The sequence below is a fragment of the Rhodnius prolixus genome, unplaced genomic scaffold (genome assembly GCF_049639745.1).
Source record: "Rhodnius prolixus isolate KJV_2025 unplaced genomic scaffold, Rpr scaffold_6, whole genome shotgun sequence".
NCBI lineage: Eukaryota > Metazoa > Arthropoda > Insecta > Hemiptera > Reduviidae > Rhodnius > Rhodnius prolixus.
This window is the reverse complement of record NW_027411634.1, coordinates 35276049-35300346: the sequence shown is the minus strand read 5'-3', so window position 1 is coordinate 35300346 and position 24298 is coordinate 35276049. Positions and strand designations below refer to the sequence as shown.

General features: G+C 27.4%; 1 protein-coding gene across 8 annotated transcripts in view; it reads right to left on the bottom strand.

Moving 5' to 3' along the window:
* Positions 1-453: 453 nt before the first annotated feature.
* gw (trinucleotide repeat containing adaptor protein gawky) overlaps positions 454-24298 on the bottom strand; it is a 43554-nt gene continuing 19709 nt past the window's right edge. For 6 of the 8 annotated variants that reach the window (XR_012462692.1, XR_012462691.1, XR_012462689.1 and 3 more), the window contains 4 exons: positions 23808-24222; positions 23563-23682; positions 22314-22790; positions 454-6825 (listed from right to left, as the gene is read on the bottom strand). Coding sequence is in view for 1 of the 8 variants with exons in the window: in XM_074142039.1 (XP_073998140.1) it covers positions 22461-22790; positions 23563-23682; positions 23808-24222 (865 nt within the window). In the remaining 7 variants the exon portion in view is untranslated. Of the gene's footprint in view, positions 6826-9878; positions 22791-23562; positions 23683-23807; positions 24223-24298 lie in introns of those variants that run through there. The other 2 variants (XR_012462694.1, XM_074142039.1) reach the window with 2 other exon arrangements.

Below are 24298 nucleotides of genomic sequence, written 5' to 3'. Positions count from 1 at the left end.
AATTTTGGAAAACCCTGTGAATAATGTAATTTTTCCTTAGTTCACATATTAAAAATTAGTATTAATATATGCACATTAAATAAAATAAAAAATAATGTTGTGAAAAAAAAATTCGGAATGAGCATTAAAGATAGTGAAAATGATTCAAATATAAAAAACAACGGCCATCTATGTTATATATCAGTCGATGCATTATATCGGATATGATAAACAAAAAAATAAAATAAAAAATAAAAAATACATTTTTAAGGCATACACGTTATTTTTAACTTATTGGAGAGTTATTCGCCTGAAAACTACTTCAGTTTTAAATATTTTCTATTAATACTGGGAACCACAGAGATTTACAACAAAAATTAAAAAATATTTTGACTCGAATTTTATATGGAGACTTTTTTTTGAAGCGTAAATTACAAACTTACTTTCATAATTATCTATTTAAGTAAAACTGCCTTTTTTTTTTTTTTTTTTTTTTATTATAGTAAGTTATATTTTTTAAAATTATTTGCTTAAATCTATATTCTTTACTTATATTTTTTCATTTTACTTTTCAATGAATTGGTGATGTTAAATGCTCAAGTCACAAGAAATTACCCCTTTGCACATATTAATTATACATATTACATACTTTTGTGGATTTCATAAAACATGCATAATATATGTACCAATTTTTTTTTTTTTCTCCATTATTTAAGGTAGGCACTACAGAACAGCTTTTAGAGTGGAATGATCGAATGCCTTATTTAAAAAAAATTAAACAGCTGAATTTTTTTCGTTTAAGGAAATCGATCAGATTATTCCATTTTTTGTTTTACTTTTTGCAGAATACACCGGAAAAGTAATCAAACTAAGATCTTTTTTCTTGCTTGTAAAAAGCAAATGTAGCAGTAAATGCTTTTATTAAAACCTTCTGTTTATACTTTATACTTGTTGAATAGCACCAGGTTTACTTTTTGACGTAGACTACGTTTTTAACACTTCACAGAAAGAAATGTTAACGAATTAGTTCGTTATACACGAATAAGTGACAAGTGCTGGTAAGCGGGGTGTTATTTGGAATAAACCCTATAAAATAAATTTTACCCTATAAAAGGTTAGTTTTGGCGCTTGCTTTTAAATTAGTACACCATTATCAACTTGCGTTGCCACACAGGTGCGGAGCTCTAGGACCGCTTTACCACTTTTAAGTTATTTATTTTTTAAAATTTATGTATTTCATTTATTTTTTGAAATTTATGTATTTAATTTATTTTTTGAAATGGTAGTTTTTCTAGTTGCTTTTTGAATGGTTCTTCTGTCATAATTTACGAATTCTATGTCAGTACCGTTTCTCTTTAAAACATCAACAACACCGCCATGAAAAAGTACTTTCATTTCTTTATCTTTTCCCAATTACTGACTAAACGGTAGTATATTCAATCGCAGTATCTCTAGGCTAAATCGCTAATGCACAGCGCTTGTTCGTACTAAATAGAACCTATAATTGAAATGCAACATAGCGTTATACTTTCTGCCCGACAATGTACACCCAATCAGTTTAGGATAATTGAATGAAAGTATTCTCAGTGAAATATTATTTATTTATCTGCTATTTATTAGGTACTTTCAGCATTTACTGGAACATCCATTCTCTCTTTCGCATTTTCCCCTCAATTAACTAAAACTAAAGCTTCAAGAAATTATACTTTTATGACAAGCTAGATATTTCATTATTTTATGATTTGATTTTGTCAATATTGTCAACGCCTCCTTTATTTGAAGTTTTAGGCCGCAATAATTAAAAAAAATTAAGTTTTTTCACAATGTTTTTAAATTTATCCTTGAACTATTTAAAAAAATAAAACCTGGATCTATCATTAACAAGTTTTTTCTTTTTATTAGATTTGTAGAAGGAATGCAAAAAAATTTACAAATGAACTTTTTTCGGAAAAATAATGTATGCATATATAACATATTCAAAGTCAGATTTTTTGAAAATAAAAAACCAAAAGTTGCATCAAGATATTTTTTTTAAATAAGCAAGTCTTTTGATGGTCGTAATTTTTATTGTTTTGCATGCTGTTTTTTTGGACTAATAAACAATATAATCTATTATTATTCAATTTTATTATATTTTTTGTTTGTAATTTCTTTAAAGTATTTATTTATTAAAAACTACTTTTACAACAGTGCAGCCTAAAGCCTACCCAAGCTCACATTTAAGAAAAATGAAGAACGATTGGTGTATACCACTTAGTTATGACACGTCAGGAGCGGAGCTCAATGAAGTCGCGCTCTAGCCAATAAGATTGAGGGCGGGGCTTAGCTAGCAATACATCAAAGGTGCCAATACAAAACGGTCGTACTGTACATACATACACCTTTGATAGAAAAAAAGTAAAAAAGCCGCCTTTTAGTTTTATATATAATATATATATATTTTTTTTTATTTTTAGTAAAAAAAAAATTATATATATATACATATAATACATAACCAGGTACATTTGGTACAAATTACACTGAAGGGAATTTTTTTATAAACTGTAAAATTTCTAAAATTCTATTCTTTACTTTCTATTAAATAATCCCACCAAAGAAAAATACCATACATACACATTTATAACTAATTTATTAATAATAAAGCTCTCCTCACTTTTAACTTTTATTATTCACTTTAAGAAATTAGAAAACTTTTTTATTAATTTGTATTTTATATATATATATATTTAAGATTTAAATAATAATATTAATTAAACAGAAAAGTACACTTCAATTATTTGTACAAGTTTATCTCTTTCAAAAGAAAACAAAGAGCCAATTATAATTACTATTTTCAATTTAAGGTTGATATTCCATATATCTGATATTTGACTGTAGGACAGCATAAAATAGAAGTTTTAAGAGAAAAATAGAAGTATAGAAATGAATTAAAACTCGAATTACTTAAAAATATATTACGCTACTTCAAAAAAATAAAATATAGGATTATAGGCGTTATTATTAGATTACTATTTATAATAAAAAAATTAATTTTTATCTAAAGTTGGTAGTCGCGTTACTTTGTTTTTTATTTTTTTAAATCCCGGAGCGCGGGTTGGCCCAACCATCACCCTTACGAATATTTGGCACACACACAAAAATAAAATAAATAAATTAAATAAAAATAAAAAAAATATTATATTTAATATTATCTGTTTTTATTTTTAAAATATTTAGGAACCCAAGTATTAATTAATATTAATATAATTAAATATAACTTTTGTTTATATAGTTTTGATACATTAAAAAAAATAATTATGTATATAATTACTTAACAAAGATTAAATATATTGTGAAAAAGAAAGTCGTTATATCACAAATTAAACATTAAAAGAAGAAAGTGAAAGAAATACGATTTTATACTATATTCAAGCAAACAAAAACATAGGGAGAAAAATAGATGCGCGTCTTGGATGGACTGACTAATCTAGCAGTGGGAAAACAAAATATACAAACATGAACAAAATATTAATTAAAATTTGAGGTATTCATTTGGGGAGGGAAACATTCTGTAATACTGAAAACTGCATAGCTGAGACGGTTAGACAGAAACCAAACCATACACGAAGAACCATTCCCTCCATCCCATCGCAGTGGTAGGCTACCATGTGACGATGGACAACAATGACAATCTTCCTAATAATATAGTGTTGGCAGAATCATCTCACCACTTTGACCTAGAATACTTTTTTCAAATTTAAATATGAGGTACCACCATTTGAGGGAGGCTGGCGACAGAGGATTATGAATTGACTTAAAAACATGGTGCGTAACTACCCGGTCGAAACAAAGTGAAAGGTGAAAATAGATGAAAACCTAAATTTTTACTGCCTATTATAAACTATTGTTTTTAAAGGCGAACAGAAAAATTTACTTAGATTTAAACAATAAAGTTCACAAACCTGATTAAAGAACATAAAACTGTGAAGATAGATGAAAATCAATGGTCAACCACTATTATATTTTGAAATAAATATCATCTGAATAATCCAACAAATTTCAGATCAATATTATTTACAATGGAAGAGATCGAAGCAGCGCTACCCCAATCTTTCAATCCTGGCCAAAAAATAATAAAAGCGGATTGCACGGGCCAGACTTGAACAAATTAAAATACTTACTAAATAATCTTAAGAGGGAGCAGTTAAGATCTTCCACCGTCTTCCGGTACCAGTTTCTGATCAACACGCCAAACTATCAGTGATCGGATGAAAAAGGACAGGGTCCCTCCCTAATCACTTTGTTTTGAATGACCATAGCAGTTTACTGAAACTATTGCTCTTCTTTTGGGTGATAAGTTTTCACAAGTTTTCTTATTTTTTTTTTTAAATGATTCACGGAGAGAAAAGATTTAAGCTATACATAAAATTGAAAAAATTAAAATCAAAAACACGAAAAAACTCAAGACATTTAATTATACAGTCTTTTTTTACCCATTCAGTTTTACTCATTTATTAATCAACTTAAAACTTATTACTTTATTTTAAATTAAATTAATATATGCATTAATTTAGATATGATACGATATTTTTGTTTTAAAAATTGAGAACAATAATTTAAATGAAAATAATAAGGTATAAATTTCCATTAATATTAAATTAGGGTTATCACAATAGTATTTATGGATAACATTTTATTTTAATAGCAAAAAAAAAAGATGATTTTAATAAAATAAAATTTAAAAATCTGGAGCCTGCATAAATGACTGAGAAAAGAAACTTGTCAAAATTTAAAAAAATATATATAAAGAAAAATAATAATACACAGATAAAATTAGAGGAGTATAAGGGTAACCATTCATCATATAGACACAATAATTTACAACGTTGTGTATGAAAAAAGTGACCTTATGCTTTAACTTTTATTTTATTATTTTTAAAAGAAGCGCTAATATGGTTTCCAATATATATATTTTTGTTTTAAATAAGAGCTATTTGATTTCACCGAAGTCCTGAGAGCACGTAATTGAGTATTGCTAAATAAGATTTTATTAGATATAATTAAACTTAATTTTTTTTTATAACGGTAAGAAAGAAAAAATTAAAAATTAATCACATTTTTTTTTTTTTACAAATACCCTAACTTAAAAAATAATACAAAACACAATTCTATTGAATTTTTAAAAGTTTTTAAGCCCCAAAAATAAAATGTTCCTATATAATGATATGTAAATAAAAATTGAATTAATTTTGTTCTCTTCAAAAAATAAAATAAAACTCCAGTAAAGATATACTACATTTTATTTAATTTTTTTCCCCCTAAGGCCACATTTACAATTTACTAAAAGTAAATCTAAACTTAATACCGAGTAAGATTAGCAAAAATTGAGCGTTATTTATTAGGTAATTTATAATAAGTTTAATTTAATTATTGTTACGAGTTGATTTTTTTTAATATAGATTTTAATTTATGAAATTTATAATTAATTTAATGTTTTAAAATATACAACAAATCACAAGAAAAAAAGGTTGTATTATTTATTATATACATACACATATTATTTGTGTATATATGTATATATATATATTGAGAGAGAGTGTGAGTGATAGAAAGAGAGAGGGTGAGAGAGAGTTTAATAGAAAAAAATTATTTTTGTTTTGTTTAAAAAAATAAATTTGTATTGGTTTTAATTATTAAATACATAATATTTGTTCAGACCAAAAAGAATCACATTGCTCAAATATTTCTTTTTATATCTTTGATTAAAAAGCCAGCACAAACACACCATTCACAAAGAGAGAGAGAGGAGATTTTATGTAAATGAAGCAGTAAAGTCAAATCAAGAACTGATTTAGACACAATGGTAAGAAAAAGTTCTTTATTTACTGCTCTACATTTTCACTCTCTCTAAATACACGGAAAACATCCTCAAAATACTCAACAATCATTACCAATTATCACCAAAACACCAATTATCCATAAACAAACCCCTTAAATCAGAAGAACTAAGAATCAGAATATTAACTCACCAAAAAAAAAAAATCACAATTTCTCTTGAATCCAACAGTAACCACCCACAATTCTAAACATCACATTCATATTCACTTGATACAATTGTACACAGTTTCACAACTACGTATTTTGTCACAGTAACTGCAGCATCCCTTAAACAACATTCTCGTAAGCAAAGTTTCCCAATCGAACACATTATCTCAATACCAATGACACATTTCTTCAAAGCAAATTGAGTTTTTTAAAAAAAGAAGCTAATTCTCTCACTCTCTAGCAAACAAATTAACTCACACAACGCTTTCTTAAAGAAATGTCATTTTATCTGGAGCAAACTTAAATGTTACTTTTAAAAAACTAATAAATATTTCCTACGCTTTCTTGATACATAAAAATTAAAAATAAATTGTGTTCCTCAATAAAAAAAAAAAAAAAAAATTACGATATCTCTTTTCTTACAGACTAAAATATATATTTAAATATAATTGTGTTGGAATTATTTTACTTTTTTTTTTCTTTTTTTTTGAACACATGTTCTAAATTGCACCCATTTTGTGCCACACTTTAAAAAGCACAAACTTAGTATTTTTATTTGACTTAGAAAAATCTACAAAACGAATTTTTTTTTTTTTTAATAATTTTCTTTAAGGCACTTGTCTCCAAAAGGTTCAGATATTTTATTTTTACGGAAACAAAGAAAGTAAAATAACTTTTCTTTTTTTTTTTTTTTTTAATGATACTTAATTTGTAAGGCATTTTATTTATTATTTTTAACATAATCGCGGAATGTTAAATAAAACTCTTTTTGAGTTCCACACTTTTTCTTCTGATGTTTGTTTTGATTGCACAAAATACGACCTATAAAAAAATAAGAATTACACAAGTGGAAAAGGCCTCTAAAAAAAAAAAAAAATTAAATTAAAAAGAATTAATAAAAAATTTGCTTCCCTGAAAATTTTAAATATTAATAATAGCCTTATTTTTTTCTTTTTAAGAAATGAAAGTATTTTCTGTTTTAAAAAACAAAGAATCCCTAACCCATATATTTATATGTATACTAATATTATTTTTTTCTAATAATAAATGACTTAAAAACGGAAAAAGACTAGACTAAAAAAAAAGACATAAAAAAGCTTCAAAAGTTAATTTTTTTTTCTTTTTAACATTAAAAAAAGGTTTTTTGTTCTTAATTTTGATTGAAAAAATTCTAAGAAAAAATGGGACGTCAGTTAATAAAAAAAACGCGAACTTTGTGCCACCGCTGAATTTGCGCTTGTTGCCAGTGGAAAATCTTAATAAAAGAGATCTATGAATTAAATACATTAAAAAAAAAAATAATAATTTTGGACAGCAAGATAACTACAATATTTCAGATATGAATATCAACCTTAAATAAAAAAAAAATTAATTATTTTCAATCCTAATTTTTGGCTCAGCATACATACACACAATACACAAGAGGAAAACTTAACCTAATACAACAATTACTATAAATGGATATATAATTATGAATAATTCTACAAGTTTATTGAGTTGTTATTGAAAAAAATGTAGATTTTTAAATTATTTTATCTAGATCTACATTATATGCGCAGGACGGTTTTCACCAATCTTAAAAACACCAACTTAAACAAAAAATACATATATATATATTTATTCATATATTCGTATGTTCTGAAAAACAAAATCAAAGTTGGTCTCTCGGTCTCAACCATTATTATTATTATTATTATTATTATTATTTTTTATTGATTCATTCTATGACTATTTTTTTTTAAACATCACATTTTTCTAAACGTAATTTTTCCAACTTCTGAAAGTTTTGTGTAAGTCCCTCAGGATTAAAAAAAAAATGTAACAAACATTTTTTTCTCTTAATTTTCAAATATATTAAGTGAATAAGGCTTTGATAAATTGTTTTATATACATGATACAGTAAATTGAATATTTCCAACATTAAGCTATCTCTACTGCCCTATCTATCACAACAGAAACTAAATTACACATTAAAAATGGTCAATTCTAGGACTAATTGTTTTGAAGAGCCTTCCTTAAACAGGAGAAAGAAGGGATCTGATCAACTTCTCTAGAAGTAGCTAGTGTATCTATCATTCAGGTGAAAGGATAAAATTGGTAATTTTTCTTCTAGGCAATTTCATTTGATATTATATGGATTTTCTAACAACTTGCAGCTTGAAAATATTTAAAAATACACTATTATATCATAAATTACACATACCCAAACAAAATAAATAAGCAATCTTATTTGAGGCGCTAGGATAACTGGTAAGCACAGGACTTGCACACGATCATTTAGGCAGGGTCATCACATCACGGTTGTCACGTCAAAGGACTAGAGCGGTTAAAATGCCAACACAGGTGTTAACCACATCATCTAGTTAAAACTGGTTTTCTGACGATATACACATCTACTTCTGCTTTTAGCCATCATGTAACCACCTTTATGAAAGCCCCTTTCACTCCCTTTATCAAAAAAGCACCTCCGGTTCATTTGCCTACATATAAAGGGGACCGAAGGACGCAGCAAATTACTAATACACAATTATTTAGCTCACTATAAATCAATACACCTTGATTAACTGCGAAGTCCGGAAAGTAGCGTAGCCACCAAAATGTAGAGAGAGTAAGAGTTATGTGATCCCATTCAATTATTAAGCAAAAAATATGTTTTAAAGCCTAATAACAACACACATATAAAGTAAAAATTAGGATAATATATAACAAACATGCCTGAAAACCCGAAACACTTGCAAAATGAAACTGGACAGCTTAGGTATTTCAAAGTTTGTTACCAAAGCTATTCTCTAAAGATAACCTTAAAGAGAAAATATATATGAAAACATAATTTCTTTATTAAAACTGTTTGTTACTTTTTTTTTTTTTTTTGTATTTATAAGATAACCAGTACATTTATTTTTGTTTCTTTTTCATTTAAGTCACATAGTACAATTACAAGTTTGATATATTAGATTCTCAATCTTTTCTTTATAAATTTTATTTTTTACAATAGGTGTTCTTAATATTTATACGAATAAAACCCAATGCCGGGACTAAAAAGATTTATATATAGCACTTACATTAGGCACGTTGCAAGTTATATCCATTTGGCCTGCTAATACTGAAGAATTAAAAAAGTAATCAAAAAATATCAAAAAACAAAGGGAATTATGATTAGTTGCTTTTTCAGTTACAAAAATTACTAAACATTTAATTAATTCTCAGAGAATATTACTCAAAATATTACTTCCTTTTTTTTTTATTGAATTTAAAACAAAACAAAATCCTGCGCTTCGAAATAGCTATATTTATGATGACCATCACCATTCAGTCTTTAATTATATTTATTAATATTTAATTTAAAAAAAAAAACAAATCTAAGTCTTGGCAAACAAACATAAAGGAAAACATCGCCAAAAAAATAACAAATTCTGCAAACTAACAGGAATGATAACATGTGCGCCTTTTTATTTTCAAGCTTTCTTTTCCCCCGCAAAAAAAAAAAAATTATTGAGCTGAATTAGTTTCACTAATTAATTCTCAAATGCAGTTTGTTTTTACTTAAAAGCAATTTTTTGAAGCAAAAAATAAATAAAAAAAAAAAATGAATACAAAAAAATCCAATTTTCCTTTTGATTCATGCAAATAATAGTCTGCTAATGAAGTAAATCTGTGTTCGTAATGAACAATTTAGACAATGAACTTGCGACTATATATTATCTGAAAGATTTTAAGACGCTAAGTCGCGCAGTCCAGCATTTTTGCCTATTCTCCAAAGAAACAATAACGAAGGGCATTACTATCGAACGAACTTCTGTATCGCGTTGTTTATGAAAGTTTGGTTTACAAGTCAGCACATACAAACTTGACGACTATACTTCTTATCTCTGCTAGGCAATATTCTTTGTCACGGATTCAAGGTTGTACTGCGCTGATGGGCGGTAGCCCAAAAGATAACAACCGAGTATTTCAGTGGTTTCATTGAGTGTGGAGACTGATGCTTAGGCAATAAAAGGCTCAATGAGATGCAAAGAAACAAACCCATGCCCGTGGCGCTACTAATACAAATAGAATCCACAATCCGTCAAAAGGAAGGCGGAGGAGGTCAGGCGGCAAGAATAGGAATGCCCTGAAAAAAGATGAGGATTTTATCCACTTTACCAAACATCATTCTGGCAATTTTCTGATTGCTGACGGCAAACATTATTTTCAACATCAGTTTAACATTGGAGTGGCAACTCGTGTGAGTGTATTTGGACCGGGATACCATGACAATGAGCGTTAAGTTGGCCGTCCAAGTAATATCTGGGCGCATGGTAGCAACCTCAAGGGATAGTATAGTTCAACGTGATTAGAATTAGTAAAAACAATCACAAAGAAAAACTTCAGCACGGTTTAATTTTTGAGAAAGAACACAAACGCAAGAACTTTTTTTTGCCAGCATCTTTTTTAAGACCTATTGGTTATCATCATAGTGGTAAAATAATCAAATCCTGAGGCTCTACACGTAGGTAAAACATTCTGAAATCTTTTAAAAAACATTTTGTATAATATAATTTTGTTATCCCAATAAGTTTTATCCCTTCAAATATAAGGTTATGCTTGTTACCATCTCCTTAAGTAACAAGTATAGTGAGAAACATCTTTTCCACAACAAGATTTTTCCTTGATTTAGATCTGAAGTTTCTCCTATTTATCTTGAGATTATAGTTTTAAGTGCTGAAACTATTATCTTACAATAATTTCAAGGTAACATCCTATGTAATTGTAAATAAAGAAGTAAAACTAAACATTTTCACGTAAATATTGCAATAATGATTGTGGACAAGGAGTATAGCACTACTTGAATCATGAATACTTTCTACAGATGTTAAGAATGGGAACAAGTGGTCTATGGGAACATTCTATGTGCGCAACTTAACAATATACTAATACACAATATTACGGATCACCAACCTTAATCCCATCATATAAATCAATCATAGTTTTGCTCCTACCATTTTTCCTTTTAATTAAATTCGGCAACTTTATCCACTGTTTGCCCAACTTGTACCAACAAAAAAGGGGTAATCACAGACGAGTAAAATAATAACCAAAATAATCCCATACTGAAAAGAAGCTGCACAGAAATTTTGATACTTAGTTTTTGCTTTAAACAATTTTGGGGTTAAAATTATAATTTGTATTTCATTTAATTTTTTTATCAATTGAGTTTACATAAATAGCTGTGCATTTCATTTTATTTTTTTTTTTTTCTTAATTAAAGACAATTATATAATTTTTTTTTCTTAAATATGTTTTTATATATATATATATGTAACAAACCTAAATTTAAGCCTAAAATGTGATTATTTTTACATATTGGTTTACACTTATCTATATGTATACAAGAAAACATTCAGCGCTTAAAATGTATACAACAGGGAAAAAAAACAATGCGAAAGGCAAAATAATATAAGTAAGATAGGATTGATTAATTCACAAAATCTAGAAAAAGATGTTACCTTTCTCTTTACAAATTGTATGACCATTGTCATTCATTATACATGTACATAATCTATTTATTGTTTGACAGTGGGGGAAAAAGTATATCTTACAACCTTTTCACGTTAGTACATAAATGTAGGTGTAATTTATAGATAACTAACCTTAACAAAAAAAAAAAAAAGAAGATATTTGATAACATTTATTTTAATTCACTAAATTTCTTTTTAAAATCTCTGTACAAATACTCTATAACATCTGTACCTCAACAATTTCTCAAAAAGAAAAACAAAGTACTTGTCATTTTAAGTTTAAAAAGGTAAATAACAATGATTCCCCTTTTTTCCAAGACCACTAGAAGAGAGTACTTTTTATCTATTGTTTTCCTAAGTATATCGATTAATGCTGTTTTTTTTTTTATTCAACTGTAAGGCTGTTTTTCCAATCACTGCATTCAAAAATTAAGGAAAAGATCAGCATCAATTCGTGGTGCACTAGTCACGAAAGAATATATATTTATTTTTTTAAATATTATTTATTTAAATAATAATATAAAATGAAAACTTAAGAACCTTAGCCACAGATTTAGGATTTTTATTTTTGCAAAGATAGATAAGCCTACTACATTGAACACATCTTATTTACGACTGACCCTAGAGATTTTATTATTTATTATTAATTATTATTATTATTATTATTACTATGTAATTTTGCTTTATTTTCACTTTTAAATAAATATTTCACACATAATTCTTACATTTAATTTATAATTTATTAATTCATGTAATTTATTAATTTGAAAAAATAAGCCGTTTTTTAAATATTTCCAGAAAAAATATTGATATATGAGTTATTATTTTATAACTAAAAGACAAGACTTCTTTTTGTTTAATTTCTTCCTTTCTATGACTTAATTATAATGTATATTAAATTACCTTAGGGAAAAAAAAATATTGACTAAAGAAGTTCATGCTTCTGGTTTTGGTTCATTAAAGTCTCTATTTCTTAATTATGATTATTTTAATAATTATTTAAAATCAATGATATGGCTTGAAAGATTTTTTTAAGGAAACTAAACAATATATGGAGGTGATACTGAATGGAAATATGTATTCTTATAAACGTGTTTCTGCGAGAGAAAAATTACGACAAATAAGAAGTTAATATTTCGTTGTAGCCATTTTTAGGAGAAATTTAAAATTAAGTTAATAAGAACCAATAATCTTTGAAATAAAGAAAGAAAAATAATAAGAAATTTAAGTTTATTGCTTTTTTTCTTTAATTTACTTAAATAAAATAGGCATAATTGGTGTATATTATACATTTTTGTTTTAGTCTTGATAATAAGGATGTTCCATTTTTTTTTTATTATTCATTCATTTTGCTATATTTTTGCATCATTTCCTACTTTATTTTGTACAAAATTCCCATAACGCTCTTTAGGGTGACTGAGTTCGCCCCACCCAGGAGTTAAAACGAACCTGGAGTTCATCATTCCCAAAAGGGAATAGTGGAGCTAAGCGTCTAGGACCAAACATGAGGATACATTACATTCTAGACAATTTTATTTAAAGAACAATACTTTAAGTACTTGCTACAGCCATTCGCTTAAGATAAACATTACGCTGAATTCTGTAATGTTCAGCATTGCATTAAATGAAAACAAGAAAAAGAAAATGGTTCAGCATCACAAGGAGTATACGAACACTTTTATCCAAAAGGACATAGTCCTTTTTCTAATACCATATGGTTTTCTTCAAAAAGAATGCTGCGAGTGGGGTAATATGTTAAAATTGTCTGCCAAGATATAAAGGTGTACTAAATTGGATATTACTAACACCAAACTGGCTAGGAAATGTGTGATTTGGATGCAGTTAACAGTTACTTAGGTTCCTAAAAAGATAGCAATACTAAATACCAATACTAGTTAAAAAAAAAAAAAAAAAAAAAATAGGGCGAAAAACTATTGTTGATAAATTTTTTTTAACAAGTTCACAATTATTTGCATAGAAATAGCCGCGAAAATTTCTTCCGCCATATGATTTACATGGCAGATAAAAACAAGCCGTTGGAATGGGGAATATAAACCACCAATTGTTCTTCTGACCACTACAACCTAAAAATTGCGTATCTAATAAATGTTATATGCTCTTATAAGTAAACGACAGAGAGAAGAGATAAAATAAACAAGACACATATTCAAATTAAATGATTGTCCAGTATTAACTTTTGAGTTTAAAAAATTTCCTTATTTTTAATTTTATCAAAATAACAAGTTGTGCTTATTGATAAAGAGATCTTTTACATTTTAGTAATAAATATATAGAACTCGCAGAAACACTTTGTTTTCTCTATTACTTTTATATATATATTTTTTTAATAATTTTTTTTTTTCACCTTCCTTTTTCTCATGCCCTGATGTTATATCTAACTACATTTTTTAAAAAAGAGCATTAAAAAATAAAAAATCACAATACTAATTACTTATACAAATATTTAACACACCACACACATTTTTATTCCTTAAATTTATAAGACTTCTTTTTATAAAATATCTTCGTTTACACTAAAATGCTAAAAAAACATAAGTTTTTTCCTTAATTTTTATCATATATACTTTTTTTTATATTTAAAGTAACACACACATTATAAATCTTGAGAGTAACAGACAACATTTACAACATCTAAATCTTTTTAATATGTATGCATATATTATAGTTACATTTTTCTTTTCTTTTAATTCTTTCCTTTAAATAGTTTTTTTTTTTTTTTTTTTTTTTTTTTTTATTCATCAAACAAAAGTGGCACTTTAATCACAAAAATCTTGGGGAAATTGGAAATTTTTATTGTTAATTATTATTATTATCATCAAATTTTTCCTTTTTAAATATTATTTTTATTTTCTCGCAGTAGGCAGGATAATTAGTTTTAATTGAAGAAAAACAATTAACTTCTTCCTTAAGGTGCTAAAAAATAAACTTGTTTTGTCACTTTCCCCTGTTTTTTTTATATTATTATTCCTTAAATGTCTCTTTAAATATATATATATTTACATTTTGTGCTATTAACAAAGTTTGGACTAATTAAAATTATTATTATTATTACAATATTTACCATCAATTAAATCCTAAAGTTAACTACTAAAGCTCACTGATAAATAAGCGTGCCCACTACGTATGGCCGATTTACCAGAAGTTCCTCTTTCGTAATAAAATGAAAATTTAAGTAGAAGAAAAAGAAATTAAAGAAAGAAGAATATAATGAAATAATAAAATTCGTTCAACGCAAATTTCAAGAAAACTAAAATTCAGTGGACCTAAGAGTTTAGGAGCAATCAACTTATTCTTTGAAAGCTATCCCTCCTTGCAGTAAAATATCTCTTCCAAAAAACTAAACTTTAGGCGACTTTTTGTATTAAAATACGTACATTGTAAGGTTTCCCCCCTCCCAAAATTTTTGTTGAATAATAAATTGTGGACAACAAATACTCAAATCTTTACACACTAGCTATTTATACGGATATAGAAGGAAAACGATTCCAGATGTCAATAAAGAAAAGCGCTGCCAAGTTGTGCATAACTAGAACCGAGCAGATTTTGAACTCGGCAGGAACCCAATTATTCTGGTTTAGAAAAAGCACTCCATAGAGTGGGGTTAACTAAAATATAGCCTCTGAAGTAGACTAATTAGAAAGTAAATGCCTATCATTTCCTGTTAAAGTCTTGTAGAAACTAAATGTCTTGCAGCAAAAAAAAAAAAACAAAAACTGCTGAACGTTGTCAAAGGGAAGGTTTTTACCTATCTGACAGACTCTCAAGGGGTTGACACAAAATATGCCATGATTTGGTTTAAGTCTAGGGCACAGATCCCACTATATTTCAATTTTAATCATTTAAGTTGTAAAGAATAGCCATTATGAGTTGATTGTAAAAGACCATACCGTGTATTGAGGAACTGTTACTGACAGGACAGACTATAGTCGTGTCTATAGCTATAGCACTCAAAAAGTTTCTAGAGGGCAAGTAATTTTAACCCGCACTATGTTGTTTGTCCTCAGCAGTGAGAGTAGAATTTGCAATGAGAATTACTAGTCATTATCATGGCCATGGAGAACTTCCTCCTTCAGACATGAGCAATTTGGATGTTTTGTCAAGAATCCGCTTCGCATACATTGGAATAGCTATTGAAAGAATTGCTAAAGGCTGAAAGTTCCATAGGTTTAAGATTAAAGCCGGACATCTGCGTCATAATAATTTAAAACCCTCAATCTCTGAAGTGTTCATATCGATACAAAGTTTATGAAAGATGATACATAAACCATAGGGAGGGGTGAACAATAAGTTTAGGCTTGTACCTGGGCTCCTGTCTCTTTTATTACAAAATAGTTCACTAAAACTTAATAACTTTAAAGTGAAGCTAGCGAAACACAAGACATTTTCTGCTGTCTGATAACTACTACTGAACTAATATTAGAATTTTCAGTGGAACTACACATTTCATTAATTATCAATTAGTAAACCTTGCAAAATGAATAAACATATTAAAACTGTCCGGTAGGACAGTTGTATAAGGGTTTTTTTTTATTAGCATTAAAAATAAGTTAAACAAATGTGTACAAACCACTTTTCATTATTCAACAAAATATTATGAGGAAAGATATATTTTTTATGTATTGTCACAATATTCAAAACTATAGAACACTCATACTGGAGTCTTTCGCTAACATGAGATTAATAAGGAGGCCCGAATTTGTGTATATGAACTAAAATTTTATGAGTGTTTAATGGGAATTCTATGGTTTTTATTTTTATGTGCGTAACTTCTTACTTTCATAAGTTTTGTATTTATTAGAAATACATCTATCAAGAAAAAATGAATGTTGGGGCCGCGTTGTTAATTTATATAACTAATAATAATAATAAATTTGAAAATTAATTCATGCATTTGACCTCAGAAATCTCGCAAGACCAAGAAAGCGGGAAAATATGATTATTAAAATAATAATAATAATAATAATAATAATAATAAAATATAAAGAAAAAAAATTGTAATTTCTTAAATTGTACTTTTCAAAAATATAATATATATATTTAAAATAATAATAAGGATATGTGAATTGACAATTTTTTTTTTTTTTTTTTTTTTTTTTTATTATTATTATAGTTAAAACGACCGTGACCCAAATTTTTTTTTTTGTTTTTCATTTATTATTACTTATCACTATTAATAATATTATAACCATTATTACATAAATAATCAAACATAAACAACGCAACAAGATTTATTTTTTCCTTCTTTTTATCTAAGCTACCAGAAAATAGACTACCTTAGTTGATTTTTAATATTACGTGTTGTGTACTATATAAACTAAATTATGGATTATAATTACAAAGTACAAGCTACCAATTTTTAGTCAATTTTTTTTTGTTTTTGTTTTGTGTACGTATCACTGGAAAAATCACGACGTACCTTAAAATTTAAATCAAAAGAAAAATATATTTTGTATTAATTACTTTTGAATATATATATATTCTACATATATATACTGACAAGTTTCCCACAAATGTGCAAAAAATTTGGGTGGGAAGTTCCTGACATACATACATTTTTTATGCAACATACTTATTATCAAGTTTAAATTTATTTATTATTATTTATATAAGTTATCACAATATTAAGAGGAGATTTTTCATTTTTTTCATTTTTTTGTTTTCTCATATTTTTTTAAATATAGGTGTGTGAGCAAAACAGGCCACAGGTTACATATCTTCTTTATTAAATGTAGATTTTTAAAAAAAATCCAATTTACTTTTATTTTTAATTTACTTTTTAGGTTTCCTGAAATTTAATCCTCAGGTAACATGGAAAAAAAAATAAATAGATAAAACACTTAAAAAACAATTTCGCCGCCAAGTTCTTGTTTGTTTGAATAGTCCAATGCTGGATGTAACAGTTGGAAAAAAAAAACTCCATTTATATATACTTTTTCATTTTGCACCCTAGCAAACTCTTTTCAATTTAATAAAAAAAGAATACCTAACCCAATTTAAAAAATTTAAAAGTAATTATGAAAGTAAAAGTAATTTTTGTAAAATTCATATTTCTTATTTTATATTTTAAACAATATTGTAACACAAATACCTACCTATGCTTACTTATTTTTATTATATTTAATTTTTTTTTTTATTTCTTAATTTTTTTTTTTTTTGTACACCCTACTACTACATACTTTCTATTGAAATTTCTTAGACTTAAAAATTTCTTAATAATTTAATGTAGAAGTAATATTTTGGCTTAATGCTATGAAGAAAAAAATTATCAATATAATATTTGGTTGGTTTTTGTAGCTTACTTATAATTCTTTAAATTGGCAAAATTTAATAGATTTATGTGAATAGTAGTGAATTTTTAGATTTCAGCTAATATTAACAAAAAATAATTATAATAGAAATTAATGAAAACAACTTAATTTAACTTAAGAAATCATATTTTCCCACACAAACAATACATTAACATATAAATGAATCCAATGAATTTATAAATAATTAATAACCGATTTTTCTGTTTACAGATCCTATATTGCCTTTTTTAAAGGGGAGGTTTTTTTTTTTTTTTTAAATTTAGAGCGTGGTATTAAGTATTTTTGGATAACTTTTATAGATATTCAGAGTTTTTAGGAAATAATCGTGGGAAGACAAATGATTGTTTTATTTTTATTTAATTTAGTGATTATTTAATGCTTTTAGCAAAGGGAGAGGGAGAGAGAAAATGTATAATTTCACATCCACTTGTTTTCACAGCTTCTATCGAGGTTTAGTACCTCAAGTTTATCTTTTCCCCAAAATATGGCAACACTTTCCTCACACAAAACAAGTTTAATAATTAAAATATTACTATATTATTATTAAAACGAAAAAAAAAATGTTTTGAGTGGACTTCAAATTCCCATTAAATAGTTATATTTATTTTTAAAAAAATTAAGCATTGAAGGGTAGCTTTTGTGTATTATACCTTACACTGCTGAAAGTACTGAAAAAATTATAAAAACTAGTATAGGCAAGTAACTAACTCAAATCAACGCACATTTGACTTAAGTCTTTTTTTAAAAAGATCTCAGCTACATCATACAAGATTAATACATATTAAGCCATTTTAAACTTTTTTTAATTTGATAAACTTCTTGTATGATCACGGATCGTTATCACTTTCAATTAAGCAGTAATCTAGTAAGGAAACTTTTTCAAGTAATTCAAGAATCATGACATCAAATCTCAAGAAGAATTTTACCTAAGATCATTCCTAACTGCATACAGTTGATAAAAGTTTAATTAAAAAACTGTATTAGTAAGTGGAAATAAATCGGACAAAAATTCTTTGATCATGACAGTGATACTTTTGGATGTACCAGTAAAACATTAATACTCATACAATTACAAGAATTAAGAGAAAATGGTTCACAACTGAGACAAAGGTAAATAAAAAATATAGAAGAAAGGTACTTCGGCACTTTCTCGATTTATGTACGAATGGGTTCTAAGTTGGTTAATTTACTTGAAGTGGATCATTATTTTTTGAGAAAGGAGCAAAAAAGTACTTTTTAGTGGCAGGTGGGGATGAGAAAACCATAACTAAATGTATTGCTGGGCGACTCAGAATAATTCAATGAGCAGTAGTTTCTAGCTAAAAAAAATCAGTATGTTTCTTTTATTATTAATGATAATGAAACGTATGATTAGGTAGAAATACTTTCTGATACATACGATCTTTGATCTGACAGAAGTGCTCTATCAGTATCAATATTGTTTGGCAAAACAAGACTTAAGTCACATGTGTGACATCTGTTAATATACTAGAGAGAGTCACAAGTTTGTAATCTTCTGATGCTCAATCTTCACTCTCTAAATATTTCAGGGTATTTTTTTTTAAATTTTATTAGCAAATTTCAGAGATCAAAAAACTGTTATAAAAGATTTTCAGTAGGGGAAATAGTAAATTTTATTTTACTTTATCTTGACTGAAAAAAAAAAAATTATGCCTAAGTGTCCTAATTAAAAAATACAAATAAAAGCCAAACGTGTTGCTTGTCATAATTACAGATGGGGGATTTAACTGAGGGGTAAGCAAATTATTTAAATATTACCATATGTTTCGCGCACACATTACCTTAATATTAATATATCTTACTTACTTTTCTAGAAAATATAAAAACTAAAAAGGAAACAAAAAATAGATCACTTTAAACATAGAATAATATTGCCATATTGTATAAATTTTAGGAGAATTATGCTATGCTAACTTATTGACAAAAACCCAAGTACGTCCTAAAATTTGTGATTAGACAACCATTTTTTATTCATATTATTATTATTATTATTTTTTACTTAAAATATAACTTCTCTAGAGGGGGAAAAGCTGTCAAACACAAAAATTAAATAAACAAATTACTGGACTTGAAAAAATACATAACACAATAACAAGTCTTAAAATCACTATCTATATATAAACCTTACACGAGTGAAAATTTCCATTAAAAAAGAGAAAAAAAAAATGAAATATATACATTATATATATAAAATATATAATAGTATATATATATATATATATAATAAATAAGTAATTTTTTTAATTGCTAAGTAAGATTAAACTAATTAATTAAAATTTATATTTTGTAAATAAAATTTGTTTTATAATAATTTCACAAAATACTCAAGCAGTCTGATTGTGGTCGCGACAGGAACATTCTTTTTTTAAAAAAATTATGTACTTGTCGTGTGTAAGTTTTTTTATATATTTTTAAAAATAGTCAATTATTTCTTTTATAGTAATGATAATCATAAATTGGTATTGATGAATATTGGTAGAATAATGACAATTATAACCCCCATAAATATTTAATTATGAATAAATACAAATTTATTTAATATATTTTGCTAAATAAAAAAAAAGTCATGTAGTTCTTATTGAGATCAAAAATGAGTTTTTTTTTGTTTTTTTTTGATTGGAGGTTTTTTTTGTACAAAGCTTTTATTTAATTTTTACATGAAATATGAGAAATAAAGATTAAAAAAAAATTTAAATCGCAGAAAGACAAAGCGAGAGGTTAGTAGAATAAGGAGGCAATGAGGTACACCCACACACGCACCAACCACAAAAGAGGGGATCTTAAAGTCGATAGTTTAATTAGCTACTCTTATCGCTCTTAAATGAAAAATACAATATGTATTTAATTAGGTACCTTTTCATATTAACTGGATTTATTACATTTTTTTTTTTTTTTTTAATCGACGAAAAAACACATTGAAAATTATAGCATTTTTTTGTTTAATAGTTCTAAAAATTAGCCAAAGAACCCCACAGAAAAACCAGAAGTGTCCACGTAGTATTACTTTTTTTCCCCCCCCACATTTCAGTCAAGTTTTTTGCAGGTACAAAAAATTGAATTTGATCTTCTGCAGGAGGGGTGGTATGTGTTCATTCAAAAGAATTTCACGCATTTGCTAATCTAACCTGCAGGAAAGATAAAAAAAAAGAAGCAAATCCTGTGATTAGTACATCTCTGATTCATACTCTGAACGGATCCTAAACTTTTCGCTGGCGAGAGTTAAAAAAACTTTAACAAAGAAAGTGTGAATTTCTAAAAGTAGTATATAATGAATGTTACGTTATTAAAAAACATGGGAGGATATAGGAGCAAAAATTAACAAATATAATGTTGAATTTGGTCCTCAATTTTTTTTTTTTTTATTATTTTAGAAATTAATAATGTTTTAATATTGTGGTCAAAGTAACAATTTTTACAGGTTTTTTGTTTGGGACTAAAAATGACGTTTTATTATTTTTAATGAAAATGACTTATAGTATTTAATTAAATCATTTATCTTTTATTATTATTAAGAACCAATCCGATTAAATGAACTTTTTTAAATTGAACCAATTATTTCGCGAATAATGAAATACTGCTTGGAAAAAGAATAACTCAAAATTAATGAGAACTATTAGAAGATAAAATGATAATGTAAAAGTCCAATGCTAAATTACCGAAAAGTATTCCCATTTATTGTTTCTTTTTATGCTAAGTACAAAAAAATCCCAATATTTCTTTTTATTAATAATTTTTTAAGGATTAGACTTAACTCTTTATAAATTGATTTTATCATGGTGATTTTCTTAAGGCTTTCAAAATTCATTCTTTTCTTATATCTTCATTTTTAATATAATTATACATACACATTATTATTATTATAAGTAGATATTTGATTATAATACATTTATAATAAATTTTCACAACTTAGCTATGACCACTAGAAAGCTCACTGAGATATGATTTTTTTTTTTTTTTTACATATATTTTGTTTGGACTTTATCCAGAATGAATTTTAAAATATAAATATATTGCTGTAAATGGTTTAAGAGATTATACTGTTAACATAAATATTTTATTAATAATTAAAATAAAGCGTGATGAAACCAACCAAATTTATGTAATTAATAAAAAACTTTACAATAAAAATCTATTTAAAGGAATCATTCTATTTAACCCCACATTCATTATTTTATATTAAAATAAAAACGAAAATATTTGAACACTGGGAAAGAACTAGTAGTGGTAGCATTCATTAAAAAGTAATCCTAAACTGCTTATCACTAAATTTTATTGAAGTCATGTTTCTTTCTGGTTTAAAACAATAAGGCTTATTATTATTATTAAAAAAAAAAGAAAGTATATATATTAAGTACTTCTGAGTACTTCCCAAATTATATATATTTAAAACATAATAATAATAATAATTGAAGAAGATTTGACTCAAGATAATTTTTGTTTTTAAAAAGTCAAATCATCTTACCTTTGGTACTTTCGTGGAGCGCTGTCGCTAATAGTATTGCCCAATTCCTTGTTTGTTTGTAATTCAGTTCATCGATTCTTCTTGGTAGTACATACACTATTAGGCCTTTGGATTTGGAAATTTTGCAGTAGTAGTCTTATTGATGATCTAAATACTCTCTCCTCCAAGCAGATCGCCGGGAAGGAATGAGTTTATAGAAGATGGTGTTGTTCGGTGCTGGTCTGGAGGTTCTGCCCAAAGTGAGGCGGCCGCAGCGGCACCTGGCGCTCCACCACCTCCTGCGCCACCACCCCATGCCCAAGATGGCTCCTTAGTTGCTGTTGTTCTCCAGGATCCTCCTCCACCACCACTTGTTCCGCTGGAACCGCCGGTACTGTGTCCGAGATGCTGCAGTAATGATAATACATCTGATTCGGAAGGACTTTCAGCAAATATTGTGGTGTTGCCGAGTACACAATTGTTTAAAGCACCTTGAGCCTAAAAAAATAACAAAGAAAAAGATTATAAACATGATAAAAAAATAATAAAGGAAACCATTGTAAAGGAATAGGGTTAAGATTACAAACCTTATTTTTGCACATATTTAATAATTTACAATCGTGCTTACATTTTTACACGTAAATTTGGCTACAGATGTGAAAATGGTACGTGATAAACAACAGGAGAGAAATTATCTAGCGTACACACACTACCGACAGTGGGGCCTAGCCCGCATCCGCAACCTCATTGTGCACTCTTTTAACGTGGTAAAAAACAGATGAAATAGATTAATAGCAAATTTATAAAAATAAAAATACCGAGAAAATAAAAAGATATAATTAGTCCTATTCAGTACAGATAATACTGTGCACAAGGGTTGTTTTTCTCAAGAAAAAACCTTGATTAGTAGTCAATAATTATGTTCATGATTCTAGCGATCAAGAACCGTAGAACTAAAAAAATAAACACATTAAGTGTTTGGAATAAAAAATGGTTTACGGTCTGCAAGCTGGCTGTCTTTTCCAAGACTGCCCTCGCGCGACCATTTATACTTAAATAATGCATGCTTTATTCATACTTTATTCATTTATACATACTTCATAATTAAGCATTGTACCAACTGTAAGACCTCGCTTGTTTTCTTTCATATTAATAATAGTTTCAATTTTGTTTAAAAAAAAAAACATTTTTTTACCAGAAATTCTGTCTCTGATTTTATTCAGCATTATTCCCGTCCTGATCTTATGTAATGTAAAATAGAATTTTTTACCTTGTTCGCTTCTTCTCGTGATGTATATTTGGCTAAAGCGATGCCATGATTCAGGTACAAATGGAAATTTTGCAACGGACCATGTTGGAGGCACAACGTTTTTAATGTAGAACCGTCAATCTGAGGGAGAAAAAAGTTTAATTCATTTAACAGGATGTCTCAAATACCTAAACTTTAAACCAAATAGAAAAAAATATTCTCAATTATTAACGAGAAAAAATTAATGAAGAGGAATTTTTATTTACCTGAGGGGTAAGGTTACGCAAAAGTAACCAAGTCGAGCCAGCTTGTGCAGGTGCAGTGGCCTGAGTAGATGGCCAAGGCGCCTGGGCAGGTGTCGGCCACCTGGAGCCAAGAGAACCCCAACCATTGGTGGTAGGAGCAGAAGTAGTCGTCTGCCCTTGTGACTGTGATTGAGGCTTGGCTGACAACCCTGGGGGTGGCCTAGACTTAGGTGCGGCCCACAACTCGCTGCTGGGTGTTGGTACCTGAGCTCCGCTACCTCCAGTTCCCGCTTCACCCCAGGGGCCGCCGCTACCAGTTCCGCCTCCACCGCCCGCCACAGCGCCATTTCCTGCGCCACCACTTCCACCTGCTGTAGTGTTGGCTGTTTTACTTCCCCCCAGTTTTCCCAATGCACCACCACTGTCCAACAAATGACTAAGTAAAAATAATATTTAAATTCAAGTTTTAAGGCATCATTAAGTAAAACTATCAAATACATTATTCAAAAATA